The 27,017-nt window shown below is 25.5% G+C and overlaps 7 protein-coding genes across 13 annotated transcripts in view; 4 read left to right on the plus strand and 3 right to left on the minus strand.

Moving 5' to 3' along the window:
- Positions 1–13: 13 nt before the first annotated feature.
- Positions 14–2,188, plus strand: LOC105736789 (uncharacterized). Its single transcript, XM_086913800.1, has 6 exons — positions 14–656; positions 811–956; positions 1,054–1,246; positions 1,341–1,487; positions 1,562–1,703; positions 1,781–2,188. The coding sequence occupies exons 1-6, from the start codon at positions 612–614 to the stop codon at positions 2,083–2,085; spliced, it is 978 nt and encodes a 325-aa protein (XP_086769926.1). The 5' UTR covers positions 14–611; the 3' UTR covers positions 2,086–2,188.
- Positions 2,189–2,952: 764 nt separating this feature from the next.
- On the minus strand, positions 2,953–15,953 carry Pka-R2 (cAMP-dependent protein kinase type II regulatory subunit). 3 transcript variants are annotated; one of them, XM_086913799.1, is made up of 9 exons: positions 15,654–15,953; positions 15,273–15,499; positions 14,786–14,877; positions 11,895–11,978; positions 11,116–11,222; positions 10,751–11,009; positions 10,148–10,306; positions 9,888–9,990; positions 2,953–9,696 (listed from the first exon to the last, which is right to left on the minus strand). In XM_086913799.1, the coding sequence occupies exons 2-9, from the start codon at positions 15,487–15,489 to the stop codon at positions 9,566–9,568; spliced, it is 1,152 nt and encodes a 383-aa protein (XP_086769925.1). In that variant the 5' UTR covers positions 15,490–15,499; positions 15,654–15,953; the 3' UTR covers positions 2,953–9,565. The 3 variants fall into 3 exon arrangements, with proteins under 3 accessions (XP_086769925.1, XP_003698313.1, XP_012348568.1); XM_003698265.4 differs by having other exon boundaries at positions 15,273–15,940; XM_012493114.3 differs by lacking the exons at positions 15,273–15,499; positions 15,654–15,953 and adding an exon at positions 15,072–15,234.
- Positions 15,954–16,084: 131 nt separating this feature from the next.
- Pop1 (POP1 ribonuclease P/MRP subunit) lies at positions 16,085–19,500 on the plus strand. Of its 2 annotated transcripts, XM_086913798.1 has the most exons (4): positions 16,085–16,681; positions 16,827–17,222; positions 17,307–18,158; positions 18,229–19,500. In XM_086913798.1, the coding sequence occupies exons 1-4, from the start codon at positions 16,558–16,560 to the stop codon at positions 19,275–19,277; spliced, it is 2,421 nt and encodes an 806-aa protein (XP_086769924.1). In that variant the 5' UTR covers positions 16,085–16,557; the 3' UTR covers positions 19,278–19,500. The 2 variants fall into 2 exon arrangements, with proteins under 2 accessions (XP_086769924.1, XP_003698300.1); XM_003698252.4 differs by having other exon boundaries at positions 16,827–18,158.
- Positions 19,501–19,562: 62 nt separating this feature from the next.
- On the plus strand, positions 19,563–21,272 carry LOC100863789 (carbonyl reductase [NADPH] 1). Its single transcript, XM_012493115.3, has 4 exons — positions 19,563–19,760; positions 19,929–20,189; positions 20,266–20,504; positions 20,622–21,272. Exons 1-4 carry the CDS (start codon positions 19,743–19,745, stop codon positions 20,929–20,931), a joined length of 828 nt encoding a protein of 275 aa, XP_012348569.1. The 5' UTR covers positions 19,563–19,742; the 3' UTR covers positions 20,932–21,272.
- Positions 20,980–22,237, minus strand: LOC100863915 (U6 snRNA-associated Sm-like protein LSm2). Its single transcript, XM_003698268.4, has 4 exons — positions 21,780–22,237; positions 21,641–21,708; positions 21,484–21,574; positions 20,980–21,398 (listed from the first exon to the last, which is right to left on the minus strand). Exons 1-4 carry the CDS (start codon positions 21,780–21,782, stop codon positions 21,273–21,275), a joined length of 288 nt encoding a protein of 95 aa, XP_003698316.1. The 5' UTR covers positions 21,783–22,237; the 3' UTR covers positions 20,980–21,272.
- Abp1 (Actin binding protein 1) lies at positions 22,183–25,007 on the plus strand. The gene is made up of 5 exons (XM_003698269.4): positions 22,183–22,585; positions 22,927–23,095; positions 23,166–23,398; positions 23,468–23,645; positions 23,709–25,007. The coding sequence occupies exons 1-5, from the start codon at positions 22,503–22,505 to the stop codon at positions 24,468–24,470; spliced, it is 1,425 nt and encodes a 474-aa protein (XP_003698317.2). The 5' UTR covers positions 22,183–22,502; the 3' UTR covers positions 24,471–25,007.
- Positions 24,996–27,017, minus strand: part of Clp (cleavage and polyadenylation specificity factor subunit 4) — a 53,741-nt gene continuing 51,719 nt past the window's right edge. For all 4 annotated transcript variants that reach the window (XM_086913802.1, XM_086913804.1, XM_086913801.1 and 1 more), the window contains 4 exons: positions 26,476–26,848; positions 26,031–26,234; positions 25,690–25,879; positions 24,996–25,614 (listed from right to left, as the gene is read on the minus strand). In XM_086913802.1, coding sequence (XP_086769928.1) covers positions 25,251–25,614; positions 25,690–25,879; positions 26,031–26,234; positions 26,476–26,578 — 861 coding nt within the window. In that variant the 5' untranslated portion in view covers positions 26,579–26,848 and the 3' untranslated portion in view covers positions 24,996–25,250. The remainder of the gene's footprint in view (positions 25,615–25,689; positions 25,880–26,030; positions 26,235–26,475; positions 26,849–27,017) is intronic.

Here is a 27,017-nt window from a genome sequence, read left to right on the forward strand (position 1 = left end):
CACCATTATATATTTTTAAAATTCAATTAAAAAAATTGAAAATAATATTTTTTATTTTCATTTAAGTTAGTTTAATTATTAATTTATGATAAATTAAAAGATAAAATTTCAATTAATTACAATTAATTAAAGATAAATATTAAGATAATATTACAATATATAATAATGAACAAATAAAATCTTTTATATCTCAATTGAAATTATATAATAATGTGGTTAAAATTTTTTTGTAAATAATTTAAATATATAAGTAAAATAAAATATCCTCAAAATTAGAAATAATATTTATAATTGTTTAATAATAAATAATTATTGAATTAACATATAATATATTTATAATTTTACAAATAAATATTTATTGGAATGAGAAATAAAAAAATTATAAAATATTATATGATAATTATATTAATATTTATTAATATGTAATCTTCAATAATTTTAATATTTTTTCCGTATTATATCTGTAAATGTAATATATAATGGTAAAATATTAATTTTTGAGGAAATATTTTTAATTGAAATTATATATTTCATAAAAGCACTAATATCGATATATAATTGTACCTGCAAATATTAAAACTAAAAGTATGCTATATAAAAATTAAATAATAATGTTAAAAACATTATGTAAATTATATACACCTAGAATAAAAAAGGTATTATATGGTGATAAAATTTGTCAAATGTTTTTTTACATATAAATAAATCTGTTTTATTATTATAGGTTATTTTTTTTTAAGATATATGCTTATATATTATTTTAATTAGAAGAAATATTTAGAAAAAATACAATATGATTTATTGTTACAGAATTTACAAATTCATTTATTACAAAAATGTTCAACAATAATAAAAAGTGAAATTAAAAATAATTTACAAAATTTTGTAAAATATGAAAATAAAATTTTACAAATAATAAATAATAGTATATATAATAATTCAAAAGAATTAACAAAGTAAGTATATAATAAATATTATTATATAAATTAATATAGTCTAATAGAAGATATATGTATTTACTTTATTGTCTATATTATTTTATATAATATATAGATATGTTCAACCAATATATGCTGAAAGAATAATATCAAACTACACTAAAAATGGACCTTACAAATCATTAAATGATTTATTAATAAAGACTAATATAGATGTAGATATTTTGAATAAATTTTATATTTTAATACTCAGTGAAATTCAGAAAAAAAAAATCAAAAATGTAACACCTGATATCAGCGGAATAAAAGTATAAAAAATATTCATATTTATATTCATATTAATAATCTATATTATTTTTAACAATATATATAATAATATTATTAATAATAAAATTGTTTCAGATGCCAGAAATGATATTGGGAATACATGTGGGACCTAATGCAATAAGTTGGACATTATTAAATTCCAATTTTAAGATACTAAATTGGGATTGTTTTGTTTGGAGGAATAAAACTTCAAAAATTACAACTTATGATATAATTAGTTTGGTAAATATTTTAAATTTAATATTTTAAGTTCAAGATAAATATTTTATTTAATAATTATTTTTTTTATGATATAGACATCATCTTTTGTACAAAAATTATTAGTATCTAATAATAATCTCACTTCCTTTGTAATAGAAGAAATTAACACATCAAAAAAATTATATATACAATATCAAATAATCATTGGTATTGCAAGTTGTCTTAAATTATATCAAAGTATGTTTACAATATTATTAATAATGTTGCAAAAATGAAAAATACTTTACATTTAATAAAATTTGTAACATTTTCAGAAAAAAATAATTCATCAAATTTCTTAAATAATTTATACATTTTAAAATCTCAAACAACAGCACAATTCTTTAAACTTAGAATTGGTAATGAAACAATAGCAGCAAATTATATTTTGGAAAAAATATTAAATAAAACAGAAACAGATGAAAATTTAAAACAGATACAAATATATATAAATAATGATATAAAACAAAAATATAAAGAAAAAATTGTAGAAGAAAGAGAACAAATAGGATGGTCTCTATTAACAGCTTTAACTTTCATACATCTAGTTAAAAATCAATCTCAAATAAAATGTAATTAAAATAATTAATAATTAATAAATAATTGTTATGAATATAAACTGATAAATGTTTTATACAGTGTATGTGAAAAATAAAAAAGGAATTCCATATGAATTAATATTATATACAGATCTTTTCATTTATTATGTATTAATTTTTATTATATTATCTATTTATAATACATTGTAATCTAATATTTCTTTGTTTTTGAATACAAACTCATGATTAACTATATAAATAAATAATTGATCACAATGATAGCAGTATGAAAAATTATTTACTAATCATATGCTATTGCAAATATTAAGTGAATATATAGGAGAGCAAAAATACATAAAAATAAATTTGTATGATGAACTAAAAATATCAATTTAAACAATACTTTTTAGTGTGCAAATTAATAAATTATTAAGTTATCCCATAAGTAATACAGTTTTTCTATATTTAAAGCAATGAAATTAGTTGTAACGAAAAGTTCTATAAAAGAACAGAAAATTTAGTAAAAAAAAAAAAAAAAAAAAAAAAAATTATAGAAAATAATAGAAAATACATTATTAATTAATTATTGATAGATAGTTGCTTATTTTCACGTAATATACAGTATATCACGTACAGAAAAAAAATAGCATTATTTATGGGATATACCTAATAGGTATTTAATAGGCTTATTGAAAAAATTGTAATACCGCTACTTAATCCGGCAGTGATGCTGTAAAAAAAAGCATATTTCTACATATCATTATCTAATTGAGCACAAATAAGCACAACACAACAAAATTTTTCATTGCACGTATTTTAAATATTGTTCTTTTTATTTATAATGTTTTCAAATAATGGTAAAAAAAAAAATAAGAAAATTATTCTGGTCAATAAGTAACATTAAGAAATTAATGAATCAAATCATATATCATTTATTCAGACACTGTAGTAAATTGCGTGTGCCAGTGCTCGTGTATGTTATGTATTTGTTTAAATTTTTTTTGAATAAACATAATAAATATGAAATACATAATTAATAGAATAGCTGATTGAGCTTGTATTTTTTTATATATCAATATTTTATGACACATACAATGAATTAAAATTAAATAAAGAGATTTCAAATGCCAATCTCCTCAATAATCATTTGACGCATAAACGATGCTAATTTCCACAATTTTCCGATTGTAATAATCGTATATAATTATTTCTATGAATTGAATAACAGAAATATCAACCATTATTCCATTTTACTTTCATTGCCGATGGACTACAGATCATCGGATCCGTCATCGAAACGACAAATAGATACGCTATACAATTGAACTATGTGATTGCATCTCTTTCAATGTCTCACTCGCAATCGCATCGCTGCCAGGTTAACGTAATTAATTAAATCGTTAAAGTAATACCCGATCAGACCAGCTGGAAACGAGTCTTGACATATATGTATATCGACATATCTAATATATAATTCTATATATATAATATATCTATATGTATATTAATATGTGCACGTCTTTATTACGCTACAACATCGTGAAACAAAAACTGTTAAGTACATTATAATAATTATTATTTCTTTCTTTTCTCTTTTTCGCCTCTGTATATAGTTTAGAATGCATTTTTTTCTTGTTTTATTTTCTTTTTGCTTTATATCTCGAGACATTTTTATGCAAGCATATACATATATAAAATCTAGATTCAGTTTAGAACGTATATATCATTACGTGCACTAAAGCGATATCACCAATTCGCTTTGAATTTGTGCAAAACGATGCGGTTTTTTATATAAGATATAACCGGGAATAGAAATATATCTTTCGCAAAACTACCACGTTATGCTCGGATGAACACACAATCGATATACAATTATGACATTAAAAATAATACATGATTGTTTAAATATATAATAATGTTAATAAAATTATATAGTATCTGTCATTGAAGAATTAAAATTATATAGTATCTTATTGAAAAAGCTTTTTTTATATAACAATTCCTCTTGCGGAAATAAAAGTATATATAAAAACTTGAAAAATCTATTACACGTGTGGACGGGCACATAAAATAAAAAAAACTATTTGCGATTCTAGATAAAAAAAGCTTGACGCATAAATATGATTAAATATACTCGAAATCGCTCAGAATGATTTTCTAATTTTTTAATAATATTTTTTATGTATTTTCAAATCATATAACTCAGATCATTCAATCATCCTCCAATGAACTTGAGGTTTCTCTTGAGGATTTTTATAATATTTTTCTGATTTTAACATGTTCACATTTTTGACATTCGATACCCTGATAGAATTTTAATTAGCATTTAATATTTAACATGTCATCGAGAATTTAATATCAAATTTCTTGATCCGCATTAAGATGTTTTCTTCTTTCGGCAAATGCATGGCGCAATTCCAATAAGATTATCAATGAACTTTCATGTTTCACGCATACACTCGTTATACAAGTAAATAAATGTTGCGATATTGAAACAATCATTTTACATGTTTTGAAAGCTACGCATCTAAGCCAGTCTTCCTTGTATTCTACTGATTTTACATCGATAATTGCGCGTTTCTTTCATTTCAATACTTTTTTCTTATTTATAATTTAATAATTTAAATAATTTTTTAGACGAACGAAATTAAAAAGAAAAAACTGATCAATTCCAATCAGCTTCTTCATAGAATGCTAAATATCGTTCAACATTCGGAAAATGACATACATACATATATATAAATGTATATGTGTATCCATTAAACATTCATTAGACGAGTAGAACATTCTTCACATGATGCATGCTTGTATAATCGAAAGATCTAACGAGATAGGATATCAACATATGAAAAAAAAAAAAAAAAAAAAAAAACAGGAATTTCTCTTTTCCATAACATTCTAGTTTCAATATGAAATATACTATGATTAGTTATAGTTCCCCTGGCTTGCATGCGATCTATCCATACCGATTTTTAATGTCGATCCCATAATATATTGCGTTACATCATCGCTGTCAGATTAAGTAAGGAACGTAATATTCGAATAATAGGATCGTGATCGTATTAAAACACGTTATTTAATGAAGAAACGTGCCTTCGGAAATATGTGATCGATAATAATGATAATATTAATAACAAACGAACGATAAATGTCGGAGGGATGTATGGACAGCTTGTATATCGTGAAACTTTTATGCGATGATCGGACGATTGTCGATATGCAATCGAGTTGTGCTGCTCGTATTGCTTTTGATTGAACTTGTCAAAAGTACGAAGAGAATGATTTCATTAATTCTCGGCATATTTGCCCCTTCTGGTGTGTTCATTTGCCTCTCTAACGTAATGTTAAGCTACATATATATATTTTTTGATACGAAGTTAGCGAGATTAAAGTTGATAGAGTAGCATCGAGGGCAAATCCATGTTTACTTTACACGGAGGATAATAAGACACGATAAAGATTTTTAGTTATTACTTTATGCACGCGGTTGTGCACTTTAAATACATTTACAATAGTCTATTTATAACTCAGCGCACTATCTTTTCCCTTAGATACCACGATTAGAAACAATGAGAGATAGAGATAGAATAAAAAGCGCAAAGAAAACAGTTGCAAGCTCTTTCTCCGATTTTTTTTTTTTTCATTTTAAAGATATTTGGTCCGATGTTAAGAGACTCTTACACTTAATTAAACACGCGTGCCGACATGTAATAGTTTTTCTGGAACGGACGTTAATAACAATATGGAAATTGTACGCGAGGAACACGATGGGTTACATTGATGCATTCTTAACACGTTGATTTAACAATCGATTATAATCAATTTGTTAATCGCGATACAGATCAAAAAATTCTGTTACTCAAATCAAATTATATTATTCAACTAACAATATCGTTGATTAAATATCAGTTCATCCCACAATAATGCGAATTTTACAATTTTACATTGTGATGAAAAATAGCGATAAAGTGATAAATATTAAGTAAGACAATTGGTTAAATATTCAGTTTAAATCAATACTTTGAATTAAAATAAATTATTATTATAAAAATGTATTGAACAATCTAATGGACAAACAGATCTATTTAAGTTAATAAAAATAAAAGTGTTTATTCATTTGAAAGAAAGTTTTCTTATCGAGATAATACAAAGCCACATATGACATTAAAAAAAAAAATTAGAAGATTTTGATTAAAAAAGAATATAAACTATTTTTAAAGAAATATTACATTAATAAATTATCTACTTAAAAATTTGTAAAATTATATAAATGAAAAAAAAAATTCTTAATGCTGACAAATAAAGAAGTAGACAAGAAGTGACAAATAAAGAAAGTAACTTATAAAAAACAGAAAAATTAATTTAAAAAAATTTACATTAATTATAGGATGATCTAATATCTAATATCTTTAAATATTTTCAACGGATGTATGCAATCAATAGAATAACCCATTATCAAACTTGGTACATTCCATTAGATGGTCAAGAAATATTCTTCTTTAAATATTTTGGACTAGATTGATAAACGAACAAGATCGTACCGACTTGAAACAACCTGGCACGCTTCAAATTCACGCACGATCGAATGTTTCTCTATTTTGGAAGCAACCAAGAAAAGGAACTCTGTGTGGCACAATAAAGAAAGAGTAACGTGTATAAGAATTATAAATGAGATTCATTCGCAACGCTCTTAATTACCATTTTTTTAACTTTTTTTTTTATACTGTTCAATTATTTTTAGTAATGATTACACGAAGCGTACAACCGCATAGACGAAAAATCTGACGACGATAGCTCATGTTAATCAAAGAATAAAAATTTACTTGTTTGGTCGTCACACACACGAAAGGGCAACACGCAACACGTAGGAGAGAGACCACACTTGTTAGATACATACAGTAAATTTAAATTGGGTCAACTCTACTTAAGCGTTTACATTTAAATTATCCGAACATTGGCTCTGCACAGATAAGTACTCTCCGTCTAAATATACATTTCAATTCGGTGTGCGAGAATAGTCTTCCACTAATATTAAATATATATAAATATAAATATATTACATATATATGTATGTATCTACTCGTATTTATATATTTATATTTATATACGTGTATATATATTATTTTTTCTCATTTTTAATTGCCCGATTTTTTTTCGATCTAGTCATAATTGAAATCGGTCGGAACTTTTGATTCATTCATTTTAAAAATGGAATCAATAATTAAGTTCGGCTTGATATAGTTTAAGAATTCTTCGATTCTATAATAGTTTTTAGATTCTCTTATTTTTTCTTCACTCCTTTCAATTTTTCTTTTTTTCAATTTTTGTTTCTTTTTGTTGGAAGTTATATAGTATCGAGAAATATCTGTTTTGTATTTCATAGAACGAAAGGAATGAAATATTTCGCCGAAAATAATATCACAGCCTGGAGATGGTGGAAGACTAAGATCCATGGCTAAAACTTCAACTGAATTCTCAAAAAACAATTGAACAAAATGGCACAGATCGTTGGAATTCAGATCAAAAATATTTGTCTTATGAATTTTTTTTCGACGTTTTATCTTATATATTGCAAAGAATTAAAATTTATAATAAATTTATAATAAAAATGAACAAACTTAACGATAATTAAAACTCATGAATAAAAATTATTAACATAATATTTCATTAACAATCTCTATTGCTATATTGATTTCTTTTTCGTTCTCACAATACTCTTCTTCCTTTTTCCTCCGTGATTGTGATATTATTTAGAAAGCTTAACGCTTCTAACTTTCAGTCGTACAATGAATACATAGTTTTTTCTTGCTTCATAGTAATAAAAATTACATTTGACCGTTTTTCTCTGATTTCGTCAAGGAGAAAACATGAAGACGGTCATTAAAAAGTGACTAGTATATGTACTTGTTCGCACAACGTTCAAATTAGTTCAAACTTTTTTTTTCTTTTTTTCTTTCTTTTTTTTTTTTTTTTTTTTTATAATGCTAGACGTATATCATACATGTATAACGTGTATCATACACGTGTAACAAAAATAGGTTTATAGGTTTCTTTTGGTCGATTTTTGTTACCAGGATTCACCGATAAGACACACATGAAAATGATTCGAGACTAAGGTGTTTAATTATCTTTTTCGCAGCATTATCGTAATAATTCTGCAAAAAATCATAGCTATATACTTGACTCTGCAATAAGAAACAACTATTTGTTTCTTTTCAAAATATAGCGTGGACTTTTAAAAATAATTCATTTATGAAGTGATATAATCATAAATATTGTGAATTATCATAATTGAGTACATTATCGATCGAAATATGCTTCAATTTGTTAACAAATAATTCTAAACAATAACAAATATAAATAATATATATAGATAAAATATAATAATGATCAATAATGTTGTGCGCATATACATATAATAAATAATATTATATTGTGCGCTACGCGAATATATTTCATAATTAATGTAAGCAAATCATAACATTAGAAGCATGAATTATTATATTGAAAAATAGTTCTATTAAATATATATGTATGTGTGTGTGTGAGAGAGAGAAATTGTTAGATAAAATATTTAAAAACTGAAAAGATATTTCTCCCATTCCCTTTTTTTTTTTAGAGATAAACTTAAATGCCACACATTCTTATAGAAAATAGTTATTTTGCATTTAAAAATCTTATAGGTACTAGTAATTTTTCTAACTTGTCTATTGTGCTCTTTGCCATTTTACATTTTTAATTTTCCTAATAGCATTTATGGTTTTTTTATCATTATGATAAAAAATTCATAATTAGGATTTTTATTATATATGCTATTTTCAATATCTAATTTCATAAGCAAGCTAATATTTCAATAAGTTATTGATAAAAATATTTCTACTTTGTGAACAAACACAAGATACTCTAAAAGTATCTTAATCTCTGAAATGTAATCGATAATGATTATCGAAATATAGAAAATAATTTAATTCATTGATTCTTTATATTTTCAGTAAAATGGAATACAGTTGTTAGAATATTAAGTATAAGAATGACATAAAAGTATATTATTTAGAAACTCTGTAAGTTTTTCGATATATCGCATTATTCTTTATTATTTTTTTTTTTATGAATAATTCAATAAAAATCTTATTTAATATTCAGATTTCTATCTTGTAAACATTTCGAGCACATGACAAGATAGGCTAATATTCTTGATCTGATACAGTCTTGAAAAATTCACTTCAGTACTATATTGCAGATATGAATCAGTCGAGATTATAATTTTTCTAGTTTTTTTTTCTTTTTTTGTTATCTCTTCACTGTGTGTCATAGGTATAAACTTGGTAACTATTAACGACGATTCTTACTGGTACACGTCTAAGTAAATAGTCATTACGAAAGTCGACTCGAGATGATACTTGAAAACACGCGGATGAGATTCATAAAGTAGGTGTACAAGTTTGTGCTCATTTTACATTACTGTACAAAAGTATCATATCTTTAGTACAGCAGTGCAATTTATCACTATCCGCAAATAGTTCATCGAATATCTGAAATATTAGTTTTGCTACCAAAGATTTTGATTAGCTGATCTTCATAATCCTCGATATTACGCTTCATAAGTTCCATGCAAGGCCCAAGTAAGCGTTCAAAAGCTTCAACGTCCAAAACTGAAAAAATCGTATTTAAGATATTTTATGATTCCAATTTTTCGTAAACTAAATCTCACACATATCGATACTCTCATGATTATTTATCTATATCCATATAAAAGTCAAATATAATATTAGTAAGTAGTATAATATTAGATAAATAGATATTTTAATGGATAATATTAGAAATATATAAAAAGAAAACTTACAGGCCAGTTTTACTTCGCCTACAGCGTAGGCCGAAGCAGCGCGAGGTTTATGTGTCACCAGCGCCAATTCGCCTAAGTATCCACCAGCGGGAACTCTATTAATCTAGTATCAAATAGAATATCAAATGGCATTCATACAATTAACAATGTATATTAGTTTCCTACTAATATATTAATAACTACGAGTTCAATAATATATTGTATTGAATTATGTAGTAATTATTACAATTATGTTAGAAAATGAAAATTAATAGTTGTACCTCGACCTCACGATCATCATCTCCTTTTATGGTGATTTTAACGATACCGTCCTCGACAAAATACATTCCATCGGCTGAATCGCCTTGTTTGATGATCTGTTCGCCATCTGAATAATGTTTTGGTACTAGAGCATCCGCTAGATTCATACGTTCATATGGCTAAAACAAAAACAAAAATGAGACACTGATATTATTCAGTTGCTACTATATTATCATATTATTATCCATAGTATTATTTACATACATAATAATAATAATATAATTGCATTATATTATATTTAATATTAAATTAGTTTGTTATGAAATAATAGAATATAAAATAAATATTAATAACTTTAATTCTAACTGAACATTTCTTGGCAACTGAAATGTTTTGTGCTTTATCCAAAATTCAATAATATATTTGACATGTAATTGAAAATAATCAGCTGTTACTATCAATCAAACAGAATATCCTAAAATAATCTAATAAATAATCTAACCATTTCCTAAAACAAGTTATATATAATATATATAATCTCTTAAACTACAATGATGAATTGTTTTTAAGAAATTTTCTATATATCGCAATATTTTCAAATAAGACTCAGATATAAGACTTGCCTCGAGAGATTTAAGCATCGGAACCTTATTGATAAGATCCTCATACATCTTGCGCTTCTTATAAGCGGATTTCAATAAAATACGTCGAAAAGTTTGCCTATCCATAGCCCATAATGTACCATTCGTGATGGCCTTGATAGTGGCCGCTCTTGGCATATTATAAAGGAGTGCAAGCTCGCCGAAAGCACCACGGTTATCATATGTATGTATCAAGGATTCCATATCTGTTTGATCTTTTACGTATACTTCGAATTTTCCTCTGAAAGAGGTACAATAATTGAATAATTTATTTTTTATAATCTGTTTTATATGATTTATCAGAATTTTACATAAATAATGAAAGAAGAAAAAAAAATATATTTTACCTCTCAATAACATAGAAATTGTCACCGTCATCACCTTGTCGGATAACTATATCTCCAGATTTCACGATCTTTTCAAACATCGCATCCAACACGTCAGTCATTTGATCCTGTAAATAATTCATGCGATTCGTGTATGTACATGCCATAATATTGGTATGCAGTTATAAATATTTCATAACTAGAAACATTTATTGTTTTTTAGCATTCTAATGATGATAATTAAGATATTTTGATTTAAATGATCTATAGATATTCAGATATAAACATAAAAAAAAATATATGTAGTGTATGAGTGTTTTATATAACAAAAGAGTAATTTAATATATATATATATGTATATATTAAAAATTAAATATTATATATTAAAAAAATTATATATTAAAAATATTCTTTTTTTCTAATAATTTTAATTCGTTGTTTATATAAAACATTTTGTAAATAATTTTTTTAAACTTAATCATATCATTTTCTATTCATAAATTCTTAAATCCTATGCAATCATTAATGAATTTAGTGAACTTATTGATATTCAAGTAAAATTAAAAATAAGAAAAATGGTGAATATTCTCTTAAATTAAAATTAAAGATTTATATGTGTATTCTAATCTAAATTTTTTTTATGATTGTTTTTCTTCTTTGATCTTTATAGAATAATTCGTTCTTAAGAATTTGAATTTCAATTGAGTAGATTACATATACCGATTGGCATGTCCTCGAATTGGCGCCAATTCTCAATTATGTGCAAGTTAGATAGTATATGTGTACTATGTTTAACTTACCTCATCTAGCGATCGAAAGAGAAGAATATGTTTTATGCTGTCAGCCAATCTTTCTCGTTGAGCGTCAGTTTTCGGATGCACAATCTGTAATTAATAAATTATAATATTATAAATAAAAGTTCATGTAATAATGATTTTAATCATAATTGTATTTTGACCTATTCTTTTATTATTGCACAAAGAAGTATTGTATATTTGAATTATTTTGAATAGCTTTTACCGAATATTTAAATTCAATAAATTTTATAAACTCTTAATGCTTAAAGAATTACAATGATACGCATCGATATTATAAATTAATTGCAGCGTAATTGATCGATAAAGCTAGACCTGAATATGTTATAAAAAGAAAGGGTTTTCCATTAGATACGCGTGGGTAGATTGCACAGTACGGTAAGTTTAAAAAAAAAAGAAGAAAAATCGAACTCTTTTACGATCTTACGTTTGGTTTACCAGCAGCCAATACCGGTAGTGTTGGAAAATAAAAGAATTCTAAATTACATGATGATGATAAATAATTGTATCTTATCTTTTTTCGTAAAATCTATAATCGATCCTCATAAAGAGAATAATATAGTATAGATCAATGTATAGTGAAATCGTAAATTAAATTAAATCGAAACGTAAATCTTCTAAATTTTGTAAGTTGTATTTGTTTTTTCAAAATAAAGAATATAAATTTTTATATATTCTTTATATTCAAATTATAATGTGTACATTGATTCTATATTAAAATTATATTATTTGTTCACTATTCTGATTGTGATTTTTATTTCTTATCTATTCAATTTTTGTCAATTTTCTTGTTTTAATAGTTGAACAACACTTGAACATTTGAATTTTATACTCTTCTGTAATAGATATTTTATTATATAGCTGTTTTAAAGCTTCTTTTTTTTAGAAATTCAATAACGTGATAAACAAATCTGATAAACCGTATTTCATTTTATATTATCTATTTGATCTTTTCATTCAAATCAATTTTAAAAGCAAAATAAATAAAGAATAATTGTCACAAATGAAGAATTGTCTGTCACAATTTTTTTAATTTATCTTCACAAAAATAATATCGAGTTTTAACTTTTATTTTTATTTCTACATTTCTATTACATATATAATTTTCTCACTGCTCTTAAGAATATATGCACTATTTTACACTGTCTTCTAACAAGGAGTCGTATCTCTCTCAGTCCGTTCATTTGCATAATTAATTGTATGATGTTTATACGTATAATTAATGTTAATTTTCAAAAACAAGTTTTCTGAGTTTGATAATCTACTTTTCAATGGTATTGAATGTTGAGTTGAAACTTGTATAAAGTGAAGCGATGAACTCAAAACAGTGATGAAGAACATGCGTCAGAAGCGACATTATCTAATTGTTTCGATTAAAATGAACGGAGAAGGAAATTGAAAATTGAGCTGAAAGTCGTTTTCGAGAAATGTTATATACTGAGTACCTTATGCATCGATCACTCAATTACATTATATGATATATATGCTATAGAATGATCCACTAAAAATGAAACTTATTATCTTGTTTGATTTTAAAACTGGATAATCTAATATTCGAATTGTAACATAAATGTTAGAATCATTCCTATTTAATATAATGAAGATTATCAATTAATATCAAATTATTAGCTTATTATAACATACATATAGATACATGTACAAAAATCGAATATAAGATTTTTAGATATGGAATATGTAGCTTACTCACTAATCATTTAAAAAAATGATCATCTAATTATTTCGAAAAATGTATCAATATTTCATAGAGAAATAATTTCGATTATCTGCCTTAGATATTGATTTGTTTTAATCAATTAATTTTAATCAACAATAAAACATGTAGATATATATAAAAAAATATTAATAATTATGGAAAAATTAAAATCTATATCTTATATATTATACAGAATTTATTAAATTTTTTAATATTTTATGATAAAGAAAATAATTATATGTTGTGATTGATCCATCCATTATATTTTTGATGATTTATCAATAGGCTCAAGTTATCAATAATCAAGATTATGTTACTTTTTGAAATGCTTTGAATATAATTCCAAATTTGACATGCCTTTCCCATATGTCTCTTTTTCTCTCTCACTCTCCCTCTTTCTCATTCACAAACACGTTCACATGTATATGTATGTATATTATACATATGTAAGTCACGTCGGTAGCAGGTTATCGAACACGCGCTCTGACGTCACAAAGGTACATCGTTCGCATCGTCGAGCAAAGTAAATCATCCCGTTTCGTCACCCGCACAGCCTGAATATGCTTGTACTTTAAAAAAAAAGAAAAAGTCGTTGCTTTCAATGTTTTGATATATGTCAATCAATGCATTAAATCGACAAAAAAAACTTAGAATCCATCGTAATAGAAATGTCTTCTGGAAACCACATGAAGTTTCTTTAAAAGCAATTGGCCGTATGTTATTATTCAAACGAATCATAAAGCATCCATATTTAGCTTTTATACACTTGGTACACGTGCTGCATATATATATATATATATATATATGTCTTTTTTATATGTATATATCTACACATGAAACATGTTAACTCTATCTTTGTCCGGTATCCTTGTTCTAATATACCGGAATAAAGAGCTTATTTTTTTATCTCTTTAACTTGTCTCAATATAATTTAAAATATTAATTTAAAATAAAATTTTTACTAATAGTTTTATCATATCAAATCTTCGATATAATAATAACAATTGATTATCAATTCATGTAATTTTTGCTTAAAATTAATTTATCGATAATATAATTCTTTGTATAATATGATTAAAAGTACATAGGATACATATAAAGAATTAAAAAGAAAATAATTAAAACTCATGAAATGTGTAAAGTTAAAAAATATAAAACGCACCTTGAGTCCTTCATCTTCTTCATCTTCCTCCGGATTGTAGGTTTCCGCGAAAACGCTTTTCCTTCTTGTTGCTAACTTTGTAATTGGTGGTTCTGTAAGAAAAACATATTTGAATTTTCCAAAATATTGAAAAATTTCAATATTTTTTTTACAAATATTCATTAACAATTTATTGATTTATATAAAAAAATAAATAAAAGAGATTAATTAAATTAATTCACCGTTTAAAGAGTAAATTTAAAGAGCACATGGACAAAAAGTATAAATTAAGCGGGAAAAATCCTACCGGTTTCCATCGATATGCACGTATACAAATTTTTTTCTAAAGTTGTTAAGAATCACTAACACACCGATCAAATTTTAAAATCGAAATAAAATATCGCAAATATGCACTTAAAATCTCTGAAAATAAGTATATCACTTGGCTTCAGGAAGAATACTTGACACGATGAGAAGTCGCATCTCGAATGAAAATTCACTGGCTTACCTTCATCGATAGAGTCGTCCGGCGTAGAAGTGGTGGTCTGCGCAGGGTCTTGAATCAACTGAGTTTGACGGCTTTCCCGAAGTTGCGTAAAAAAAGCTATGGCATAGTCGATAATATCCACTGGTTGCTCCAACAGATAGCTAATTGTGAACTCTAACAGAACGTCCCGCAATTCGTCTGGCACTATAATCTTGCTAGCGTTACGTTGATAACTCATTTTTCTTACACTAAATGATGTTCGAACAAACACACACTATAATAGCATACGCCGGTAAATGGTCAATTGATAAATTATATAAGTTAATATATTGTCACTGCATGAACAAGTAACAGGAATTCGATGTGTCACTTATCAAATGCAAAAATTTTCTTATCACGTACTACAGCGAGGCTAAAAGAGCGTAAGACCATGCGTTCCGCCCACTTTTGCTGAGCTACACTCTTGGTACAGCTCGAACGCTATCCGGTCTCGTCGAACCGCTTTGCTTCGACACCAACTTTCAATGATTTTTTTCTTTGACGCTACATAAAGCTGCGCGGAACATACAACGAGCCAAATTAAGAGATGCGACTCAGTCGCAAAGATGGCGACTATTTCACAGCGAGAATCTTGACATTACCAGAAGGATTGTACTGAACATTTAACTGGCAAATAATAGGCAAATTGAACATCATTGAACGGAAGCAAATGTATAGATTGTAAACCAACAGTAAACTCCCACATAGTATTCGATTTCCACTGCTTTTAGATATTGTTCGTACGTATGAATTCGTTGAGCCAATGAAAGTCTTGATGTTTGATGTACCGTTGAGCTTAACCTTCCTCTTATTGGTTAGTGAACGCTTCAAATGTAACACAGTCAACGCATGTTGAGTACACACTTTGATAAATAATTATTACGATTTTATTTCCTTTAAGTCCAATTCTTATTGACTTGAAAAATGCCCCCTATAGGCAAATGCTTTAAATATTTTTGACTATTTCAAAATCCATCGACCTTTCTATGTTAAATTAGTATTTTTTAACCATGTTTTAAGAAAGTAAATCTCAACACGTGTATCTTATGAAGAATTGGAATAATATTAAGAAATATACAATATACAAGTATAACTTGTATATTAAAAAATTATTTCTACATTTATTATATATATATATATCATTAGGATAAATAATAGAATTAATAATATATTAATTTAAGATATATTAATTTGTAAATAACTTATTAAATAATACTTTGAAGAATATCAGGTTAACGTAAACAAATTTAAACATCTATAAAAAAAAATGGCGGAAACAAGACAATTTGACGAATTCTTGGGTGGATCACAAAAATTACCAAATGAAATTCATATTATGAAACTTGTTTCTGCAAGAGCTAGTGAAATTGCTGCAATGACTTATTCTATAGGTACTTTAAGCAATATATCAAATTAATTTAATAAACTATAATTTTTTTAACAAACTTTTATAAATTTATGTCACTTATGTAAGAAATTAATATTAATTAGTATTATTATTAATTAATATATAAATTATTATTAATATATTTACAGAGAATCCTCAACAAACGAAACTTGTATTTCAAAAATTGCCCGTGTATATGCGCAGGCGTGTTATGTCACATAATGTTAAACGTTTACCGCGCAGATTACAGGAAGCACATTTAAATCAAATGACGAAATCTGGATTGCCGCCAAAAATTAAAAGACCATCACGTAGATATCGTAGGCGACCACGTAATTTATTAGCGGAATATAAACGAAGACAAAGAAGTAAAATTTGGTTGGAGACTCATATTTGGCATGCAAAACGTTTTCATATGATAGAAAAATGGGGCTACAAAATTGCAAATTATGCGAACGATAAATGTTTCAAAGCTAATTATCGTGCTATAGCGAAACATTGTTTGATGCAAGATATTTCATATTATACATGTGTGGAAATTAATGGTCTTGAAGAAATTTTAAAAGAAACATTAAAAAGCCATTGCAATCCATTGGAATTAACATTTGCTGCAAAAATTTTTATTACAGGTACTCGAGAAGGAACTGTAATGTTTTATAAAAAAAATGGCTATCCTCAATTTCCAATTGGTTATGTATATTTTTTATGGAGACCAAGTCATTCTGATCTAAGAACTATATGGATTTGGGTACATCCATCTTTTCTAAATGATTTTATTACAGAAATTATTCTTAGTTTTGGATTTAAATCAAGCGACGAAAATTTTATTTTTAATTCAAACAATCAAGCTCCAGAATGTTCTTTGTATATTAATGAAACAAATTGTAAAATGATTATTCATAAAAATGTTTTTAATCGATTTCGTTTTTATGGACCATCAACTATTAATGTTTTAACCAATGCTTTTCATTTGCCAAATTTCGATAAAATATTTCATTTAAAATCAGATAAAATGCAATTTGATGATAATCAAATGAATTGTGAAAGTCAGAATTATAATAATAAATCATGGCATATTGAATATTACAATCAAGAAAATATTGAATCTTTAAAAATTCAAAAACAATTATGGCAAATGCTAAAAACATTACAATCACCTAGTCAATTACCACCAAATATTGTTCTTGGTTTTACAGTTCTAGATCCAAGATTCTATTTACCTATTAAAAGAACCAAGCCTCAAAGAGAAGTAAAAACAATTGAAATAATATCAATGCCTATTGCAGAAGCAAATTCTAGTCCACTTTGGGAGCAAAAAATAAGAGAGAAAGTTAGTAAAACATATATAACAACAAGTGCAATTAACAAACTAAGAAGCCAATGTTTAGTACCAGGATTAAATAATGATAAATACTTTAATGAAGAAGTCATGGCAAAAATACCTATATTATTAATTCAAAAACCTGGGATTGGTAATACAGGTAAATATTAACAATGCATCTATTTTATCAATGATGATTGAATATATATTATTCAAATATATTATTCTAGGTTTAAATTCTAGTATAGATATTATTCTTCCATCTAATTGGGCTATGCCATTTTGGCTTGCTTGCATATTTCGTTGTGTAAGAGTTGGTGCATTAAGAGAATCAAATTCTATAGCATTTGAATATGAAAACATGAAATGTTCAAATATTAATGATCCAGATACACCAGCATATGCAAGAGAAGCATTAAATACTAAATTAGAATTAAAAGAAAAATATTTTCATTATCCACCAAATAGACGTGTAAACTTTATTAAGTTTGGAATTTCTAGTCCCTTTTTTTGTGAATGGAAAATTTTAATGAAAGAATGGGCAGCTACAGAAGATTTTTTTGTATTAAGAAATCGTAAATTATTAAACTTTCTACAAGATAGTTTAAGTTCAGAAGATAACAAAAGAAAACATAAAATATTAAACAATCATACATCAAATCTTACTATGCAAAATGCGTTTGAAAATAAAAATTGTTTAATTCGCGTTAAAGTATATATTGTAAAGAAAGGATGCCCCAAAAGATTTGCTTTAATATGTATGCCAACTAATGAAGATATAGAAAAATTTAAAAATAATAGAAATTGGTCAGGTCCTATCGAAAAATTAAATATTGATCCAAATGAAACTTTTCGGAAAAAGTTACGAAAGAATCATTTGGCATTTTTAAAACGATTAAAAAAGCAAAGAGTACGCCATAAAAAAACAGTAATTAATAAATTAAGCAAAATGTTAAACAAAGAAGTTGAAAGTTTTAATTATGAAGATAAATCTAAAAAATTACTGGAAATAAGTCGTGCAGCTATATGCAAACAATTTCAAAAAATGTCGCAATTATATCTTCCAGATTGTACTAGTGTACGAAATTCTTGTGATAGGGAAATTATGGGTTATATAACAATAGGTGACTTTTCTTTTACAAAAGCAAAAGGTATAGGTTTAGGATATACTACATTAAATGCCCTGATTGAGCTAATTAATAAAAAACATTCTTTTGTTCTTATTAGAAACATTCAAACAAGACAATATAGAATTGCTACATTAGAAGTAGTAACTTAATAAATAAAAATAATTTTATTTATAATTTTATAATAAATTATATTATATTTAATATTGATTTGTAATTATATATTTAATGTTGATTTATAATTCAATTGTAATTATTGAATTGTATCTGAAAAAAAATGTATGCATATATCTTTTTGTCATATTTATATATTGAAATTGTGATTATAATGTTATATTAAAATTAATATTAAAAAAAAAAAAAGTTGATAACAAACATTTCTAATTTCTTTAAATATAATATATATATTTATATTTTTATATTTAAGAATGTAGATTATAATTAAGAATATACACACATATATATATATACACATATATATATATATATATATCGATATGTCTTACTATACTATATTCAGTAATTCGATCTATTGAAATATAATATTGCCAGAATATTCTATTTAATTCTCTCTTGATTAGTCATTAATAATAAAAAATCGTATTAAAATATTCAACATGACACGTGTAGCTGTTGTAAGTATAATATAAACTATATGTATAAGAATATTATATATTGTTTATTAGTTTTATCGGTATTGATTACTATTTGTCATTGTGTTATATTAATCATTGTCATGATTATTATATAATTTTACTTAAATTATTCAAATATCGTATACATATAATTTATGAAATATTTAGGTAACTGGTGGAAATAAAGGCATTGGTTTTGCTATCGTAAAACAACTTTGCAAACAATTTGATGGAGTTGTATATTTAACAGCTCGTGATGTCAATCGAGGATTGAATGCGATTAAACAACTTGAAAAACAAGGTTTAAAACCCAAATTTCATCAGCTTGATATTACTGATGATAATAGCATTTCTACTTTTTATAATTATTTAGAACAAACATATAAAGGACTTGACGTATTAGTTAACAATGCTGCTATTGCATTTAAAGTAATTATAGCCTAATTTAATAATTTATTTTTCTTTTTTAAAAAATACTGTTATATATGTTTTATTAAATAATTAGATGGATGCTAAAGAACCTTTTTCCATACAAGCTGCAGAAACATTAAAAACAAATTATTTTGGTTTAAGAAAAGTATGTAGCAAACTTTATCCATTATTAAAACCACATGCACGTGTAGTACATGTATCAAGTTCTTCTGGTCACTTATCATTAATTCCTAGTGAAACGCTAAGAAATAGATTTTTAAATCCAAATCTCACAGAGGAAGAATTAGACAATATTATGCATGAATTTGTCGAGTATGTTAAATTATTACAAATATATATTAATTTATAATTTAATATAATTAATTATATTTTAATATAATATTTTAATATAATGCTAAAATATATTTTAGTTTTTAATTACATTTTTAGAGCTGCAAAGACAAATACACATTTAGAAAAAGGGTGGGCAAATTCTGCTTATGTTGTAAGTAAAGTGGGAGTATCTGCTTTAGCTAGAGTTCATCAAAGAATATTCAACTCAGATTCTAGACAAGGTCTAGTAGTAAATGCTGTACATCCTGGTTATGTAGACACTGATATGACTAGTCATCGAGGTACTTTAACACCTGATCAAGGTGCTGAGGCTCCTGTTTTTTGTGCATTACTACCAGAAGATACAAATATAAAGGGTAAATACATTTGGTATGATAAATCATTAGTAGATTGGACAAAAGCTTAAATGCATAACATTATAATTTGATTTTCTATATATTCATTTAAATATTCATTTCTTTATCTCTTAAAATAATATTTGTTTTATTATTTATATAACATTTTTTTTTTATAAAATTTATTGCTTTTATGAATAGCAATAATTGTTTTTTTTTTCTATATGCAATACATATAATAAGGAATAATTTTAAGAATTCTTATAATTAGAAATTAATATTTTAATAATAAACTCAATTTATATACTTATAGATGTACAAATTCATAGTTTGTATGTTCATTGTATATAATTCCTGATTTCAATAGTAAAAAATAAATCTGAGATATTTTTATATCTAATAATAATATAAATTATCTTGCTTGAACTGCTGCTTCCTTGCGTGCAGCATCCTGTAGTAGCTGAGTATCCACTTCATCTCCTGGTAATTGTACATAACGTACTACCGATCCTCGAATAAAACAATTTTTTACAGATAACTGAAAATTATTATATTTTTATTTCTTATTATAATTTTCATTTCTATTAAGAGAATCATTAGAAAGATTAAAACTTATTACGAACCATGTGAGGATATTTATCTGGATCAGTTACACTTATATCAGTTAATTTTATATTCAGATATTGATCTACTGAGTGCAAAGTGCCACAAATACTAAATAAAAAAAATTTTATTAAATGATTTTATTAAATAATGAAAAAATGTTTTTACTGGTCTTACCTTAAATCGTTTTTTAATTCTACAACTACATCCTTTCCGATCAAGGATTTGAAGAACGAATAAAACAACTATAAATAAAATTATTTTATTATGAGAAAAAAAAAGGGTTAACTTGCCAAATCGAAACTGATAAACTTACCATACTTAACAAACTTAAAAATTTTATTCAGACTTTTTATTTTTTTATTTTATAAACATAATGAAAATAATTATATAATTTATATTATACAGTTTAATAATTATTTAAACTAAAAATTATATTGATTCCGATTACCGGCACAAAATTGCTATTATGACAATTTATTTGAAAATATCACTACACACGTTGTAGTTCAGATTTGTATCGTTAAACATTGACTTTAATATCTTGTCAATATTGTTGAATTATAAATGTTTTATTTGTTTATTTTAATTTTTATTTATTTAGAAATAATTTTTTAAATAAGAAATAAAATAAATTTAATAATTCAATTATATATAAAATATTTCAACTGTATCTTGCTTCTTATTTGCTAGTGTTATTTTTACTGATTGGATATTTCCATTAGTGCATTATGCATATTTAATCGTTCTTTGTAGAACAGTCTTGAAGAATTTCATCAATAAAGTTTTGTTAAAATATGTTTTAGTATATGTCAAAACTTGTACTTATTCGTGATTTAAATAGAAGTTCATTTAATTTTTTATCTATTTAAACGTGTTATTTGATAGATAAGATCATTGTTTTACGGTTGGTAACAGAAGGGCGTTGACATTTATCAAAAAGGCAAAACGTGAAGATGCATCTGTGACATAAATTTGTCAGTAGCAATTTTATTGGATTTGTTGTTATGGTTGATTTTTTATGAATTAAACGAGAAAGATGTCAATTAATTTAACAAAAAATAAAGACGCTTTGGTGGCTGCCTGGCACAGTGTAGTCGACGATAAATCGTCTACTAATTGGTAGGCTTTCTTTTATGTTATATTTTATCGTCTTGTCTAGTGTCTAAAGTCGGTATGACTATATGTATAAAACTTAAAAATTTATAAATGTTCAATTAAATCTTCAGAGATTTACAAAACAAATTATATTTGATCTATGTTTTTATTTCGATCGATATAAATAATAGACGTAATTTATATTTTTAATAATAAAACAAATGATCATAATATTGAATTAAATAAAAAATATCTATTATGTTTTATTAGCTATTTATATATAGTTTTATTATTAATTAAAAAAAGAAATAAAATGGTAAATATGCAAATTTTTATTAAAATATAATAATAAGATATATTTATAGGGCTTTGTTTGGATATGAAGGACAAACTAACAATTTAAAAGTGGTTGGTTCTGGAAATGGAGGTCTAGAAGAAATGATTGATTCTTTAAATAGTAGTCATATCATGTATGCCTTTTGTCGTGTAATAGACACTAAAACAAGCTTACCAAAATGTCTTTTAATAAATTGGGTAAAAATTTTTATATAAAAGATTGTTTTTACTGTATTATACGTATATAATAAAATGAACCATGTTTTAGCAAGGAGAAGGAGCACCAATTGTTAGAAAGGGTACCTGTGCAAACCATATTAGAGATATAGAAAAATTATTAAAAGGTGCACATATAACAATTACTGCTCGTTCTGAAGATGATGTTGAAGTAGATTCTATTATGGAAAAACTTGCTAGAGCAACGGCTTCAGCATATAAATTTAATGAACCACGTGGAGAAAATGAAGGTAACACAGGTCCAGTAGGAACTACATATCGCAGGTATATATTTTTACTATATTAATTACAAGAATTTTAGAATTTTTAATTTAAAGAGAATGTATATTGCAGAGTAATTCCTGAACAAGAAATAAATGCAACAGAACGTGACCAATTCTGGCAAAGAGAGGAAATGGAGGAGAAGAAAAGATTAGAGCAAGAACGTATTAAATGTGAAAAAGAACGACAACGGCTTGAAGAAGAAATTAGAACTAGAGAAGAAAAAGAAACATTGCTCAGAGAACAAAAAGTAAGTACACTTTATTTTGTTTATTCAATATTTAATATTTATGTGTTATTTGAATATTTATAGGTCACTGCCAAGGAAAATTCAATAGCGCGACAAAAATTGGCAGAACAACGTGCCGAAGAGGCGAATAATTTACGTAATCAATTAGCTGCAAGTCAACATTATAGCAATGATGTTGATGATGATCATAGATCACGAAGTGAAGAATTGCGACGACAGAGAAGCAAAGAAACGCAACAATTAATAGCACAAAGAACAATAAATGCACGAGCTGTTTTTGAACAGAATTCAGCAGCTGGTCAAATGAAGTCTTCTCCAATACAGCAACAATATATACCGAAAAATAGTCATGTAGAAGCAGCTAAAAAAGCAATTGAAGAAAGTCAACAAAAGGATGTATCTCATACTAAAGTACAGGAAGAAGTGAAAATAGTAAAGAATAAAACACATAATGTTGATAGTATAGTAACTACTACTGTTTCAAATACATCTCCACCTCCGAATCAAGTTCAAGAATCAAAATTGTCAGAACTAGAAGAATCTCAACAATCATCAATGACAAAAGAAGTAGTTACTGAAAATGAGTTGTACAGTCAAATGGATGGTCAGTACTTATATTTTGATCCAAATAATGAAGGAATGAAAGCAAGAGCTTTATATGATTATCAAGCAGCTGATGATACGGAAATTACATTTGATCCTGGAGATATTATTACACACATAGATGCTATTGATGAAGGATGGTGGCAAGGTCTTGGTCCTGATGGTACTTATGGACTTTTTCCTGCTAACTATGTTGAAGTTATTGATTATAATACAACATGATAAAAACAATTTTTATGCAAATAGTTCTTTTTTCCAATTAAACCACACTTGCTTGTTTGCATATAAAAAGTGACATTCAATATTCTAATGATTTTGCACTTTTTTTCAATAACTTACAGTGTTTAGATGCGACGTATTTCGACGAATATAAAAAAATAATAATATTTAAAATAAGAGAATTATTTATGTTTTAAATACTAAATGCACATTCAATAATAAAGAAAATCAATATTTCTAATAATAATCACGTAAAAAATATTGTTATTTTAGCGAACAAGATTTAAAAAATTAATAATCTTACAATGCCACTTCATATACAAATAGCGAAGTACGTCTTCCCATTCAATGTCACAAACTAAATAAATTAGTAAACAAATATATCTTTTTATAACATTCTACGTCGAAAATCGATGCGCTCATAGAAATAGCATATTTAATAATTTAGCAAGTATCCTTTAAATATATTTACAGGATGTAATAATAACTATTTAGGAACATGTTTAATTGTTTAAACAATAAATTAAATTTGTTATAGTATGTACTTTGATATTTTAACCCAAAATATCCTTTAATTTAGTTAAATTTTTTTTTATGTAAAGTACAAAATTCTTATAAACAGTTATTTTATTTCATTCAGAGATGCTGGTATCATGAATCAATATGAAAGTAATTATATTAAACTTATTTTACTATATGATATAGAAATTTTTACAGATGAATGATTATACTAAATTAAAATAGAATCACAATATTGATTTTATATAAATAAAATAAATGAAATCACCTACGGTAATTTTGATTTTGAGTACCACTTCCACTACCTCCAGCATGACTCAAAAATGCTAAATGACCTTTTGGACATTTATTGGCATAATGACCTTTAGTTCCACATTTATAACAAGTGACTTCTTCAAGTGGCTTTTGGGGCCCTCTTGGTGGAGGTCCATTATGGATATTCATGTGATGTGTAGCATGAGAATTACCTTCTATCTCTTGTCTAACTTGAGCTTCACGTACATCAGGTGGCATTTTATTACAATAAATTGCTTTATGACCACCTTCTCCACAAAAATGACAAGTGATCATTACTTTTTTACCTTCTTTAGGTTGCATATCTTGTACTGCTGGTAATTCAAATCTTGGACTAAAAATATAAAAATTTAAATTTATGTATTATCATAATAATTACTTTTTAATATTTAACTGATGGTCAACTTACTGCATAAATTTACAATTTGGACCTTCAGGACAAAATCCAGCTAAATATGCCATGCATAAAACACGACGAACATGTCGATGTCTGCATAATGGTCCATGTCTACAAAATCCACGGTCATACCAGGGACAATCTCTGACTTTAGTTTCTGGGTCAATATGTAGGAATGGACATTCTTTATTGTGACAAGCATCTAATAATTCATAACTCATTTTAACATACCTATACTGGGAAAACTTAGTAATATCACAAATAAGAAATATTAAAAAAGAGAAGAATATTTATAAAAATATAGATATATTCTTAAAATAATAATAAATATCATATTATATACATATACTTACTAAATCTAGAATAGAAATAACATTCTGGCATTTTTGTCATATCATATTCATGTAAAAATTCACATTGATCACCTTTTTTACAAAGACCTCTTAACCAATGTTTACATACAATTGTACGATCTCCTCTTACATGCCTAAATGGACAAGAAGCTCCTTTAACACAAGTACCTCTTGGATAAAATTGACATACTGCAGCAGTAGATTCTGCAAATGATGAAACAATATTCAGATTTTAGTTTGTAATGTTAGTAATGAATAAATTAATGTTAATTTAATTTCAAATTTAAATTATTAAAAAATATAAAATATCTTCAAAAAGATCGTCAATATAATAAAATGACTTTTATTTAAAAATTATTTGCTATTTTACATTTTAATTTTTTAATTATTTTTATATTTTATAACATAACCTAGTCAAATTGAATATGCAAAAATTATCACGTACTGTCCATTCCAGTAAAAGGTAAAGGAAGTGCTCCATATTGTTCATCAAGAGCAATTTCAATATCAAATCGCATGTTATCTACGTTTGCCACTAAACACTCCATTATTTTTCAAAATCTTTAACAATTACAAATCTTATTTGCTTCCGTATACAGTAGTATCTCGAATGTATACAATATACAATATGCATTAATTTCATTCACAACTGAATTAAAGTTTTTATTGTCGAATATTCACTTTTGAATATTAATTAGCATTGTTAATAATATTTCCATTGATTAATCATTGAACAATTTAGATAATTTACACTGCTTTTTATACGACATCATATTGCACGTGCGTTGGTAATAGCGGCGTCATTTCATGTTGGCGCTCTGAAACGTTTCACTCTATTTTATTTTAATCCATATATATTTTCTTTTTTTTATATTAAAAATATATATAGTATCATCTATTATCTTTTTATGCGACATTTTTTTAAGTAAAAAATAATAAGAAACATTCTATCTTAAAAGTAAAAAATTGTTTACATTAAAAATTGTT

This window comes from Apis florea, unplaced genomic scaffold (genome assembly GCF_048593485.1).
Source record: "Apis florea isolate Af1SG1 unplaced genomic scaffold, ASM4859348v1 contig_3515_pilon, whole genome shotgun sequence".
NCBI classification, from domain to species: domain Eukaryota; kingdom Metazoa; phylum Arthropoda; class Insecta; order Hymenoptera; family Apidae; genus Apis; species Apis florea.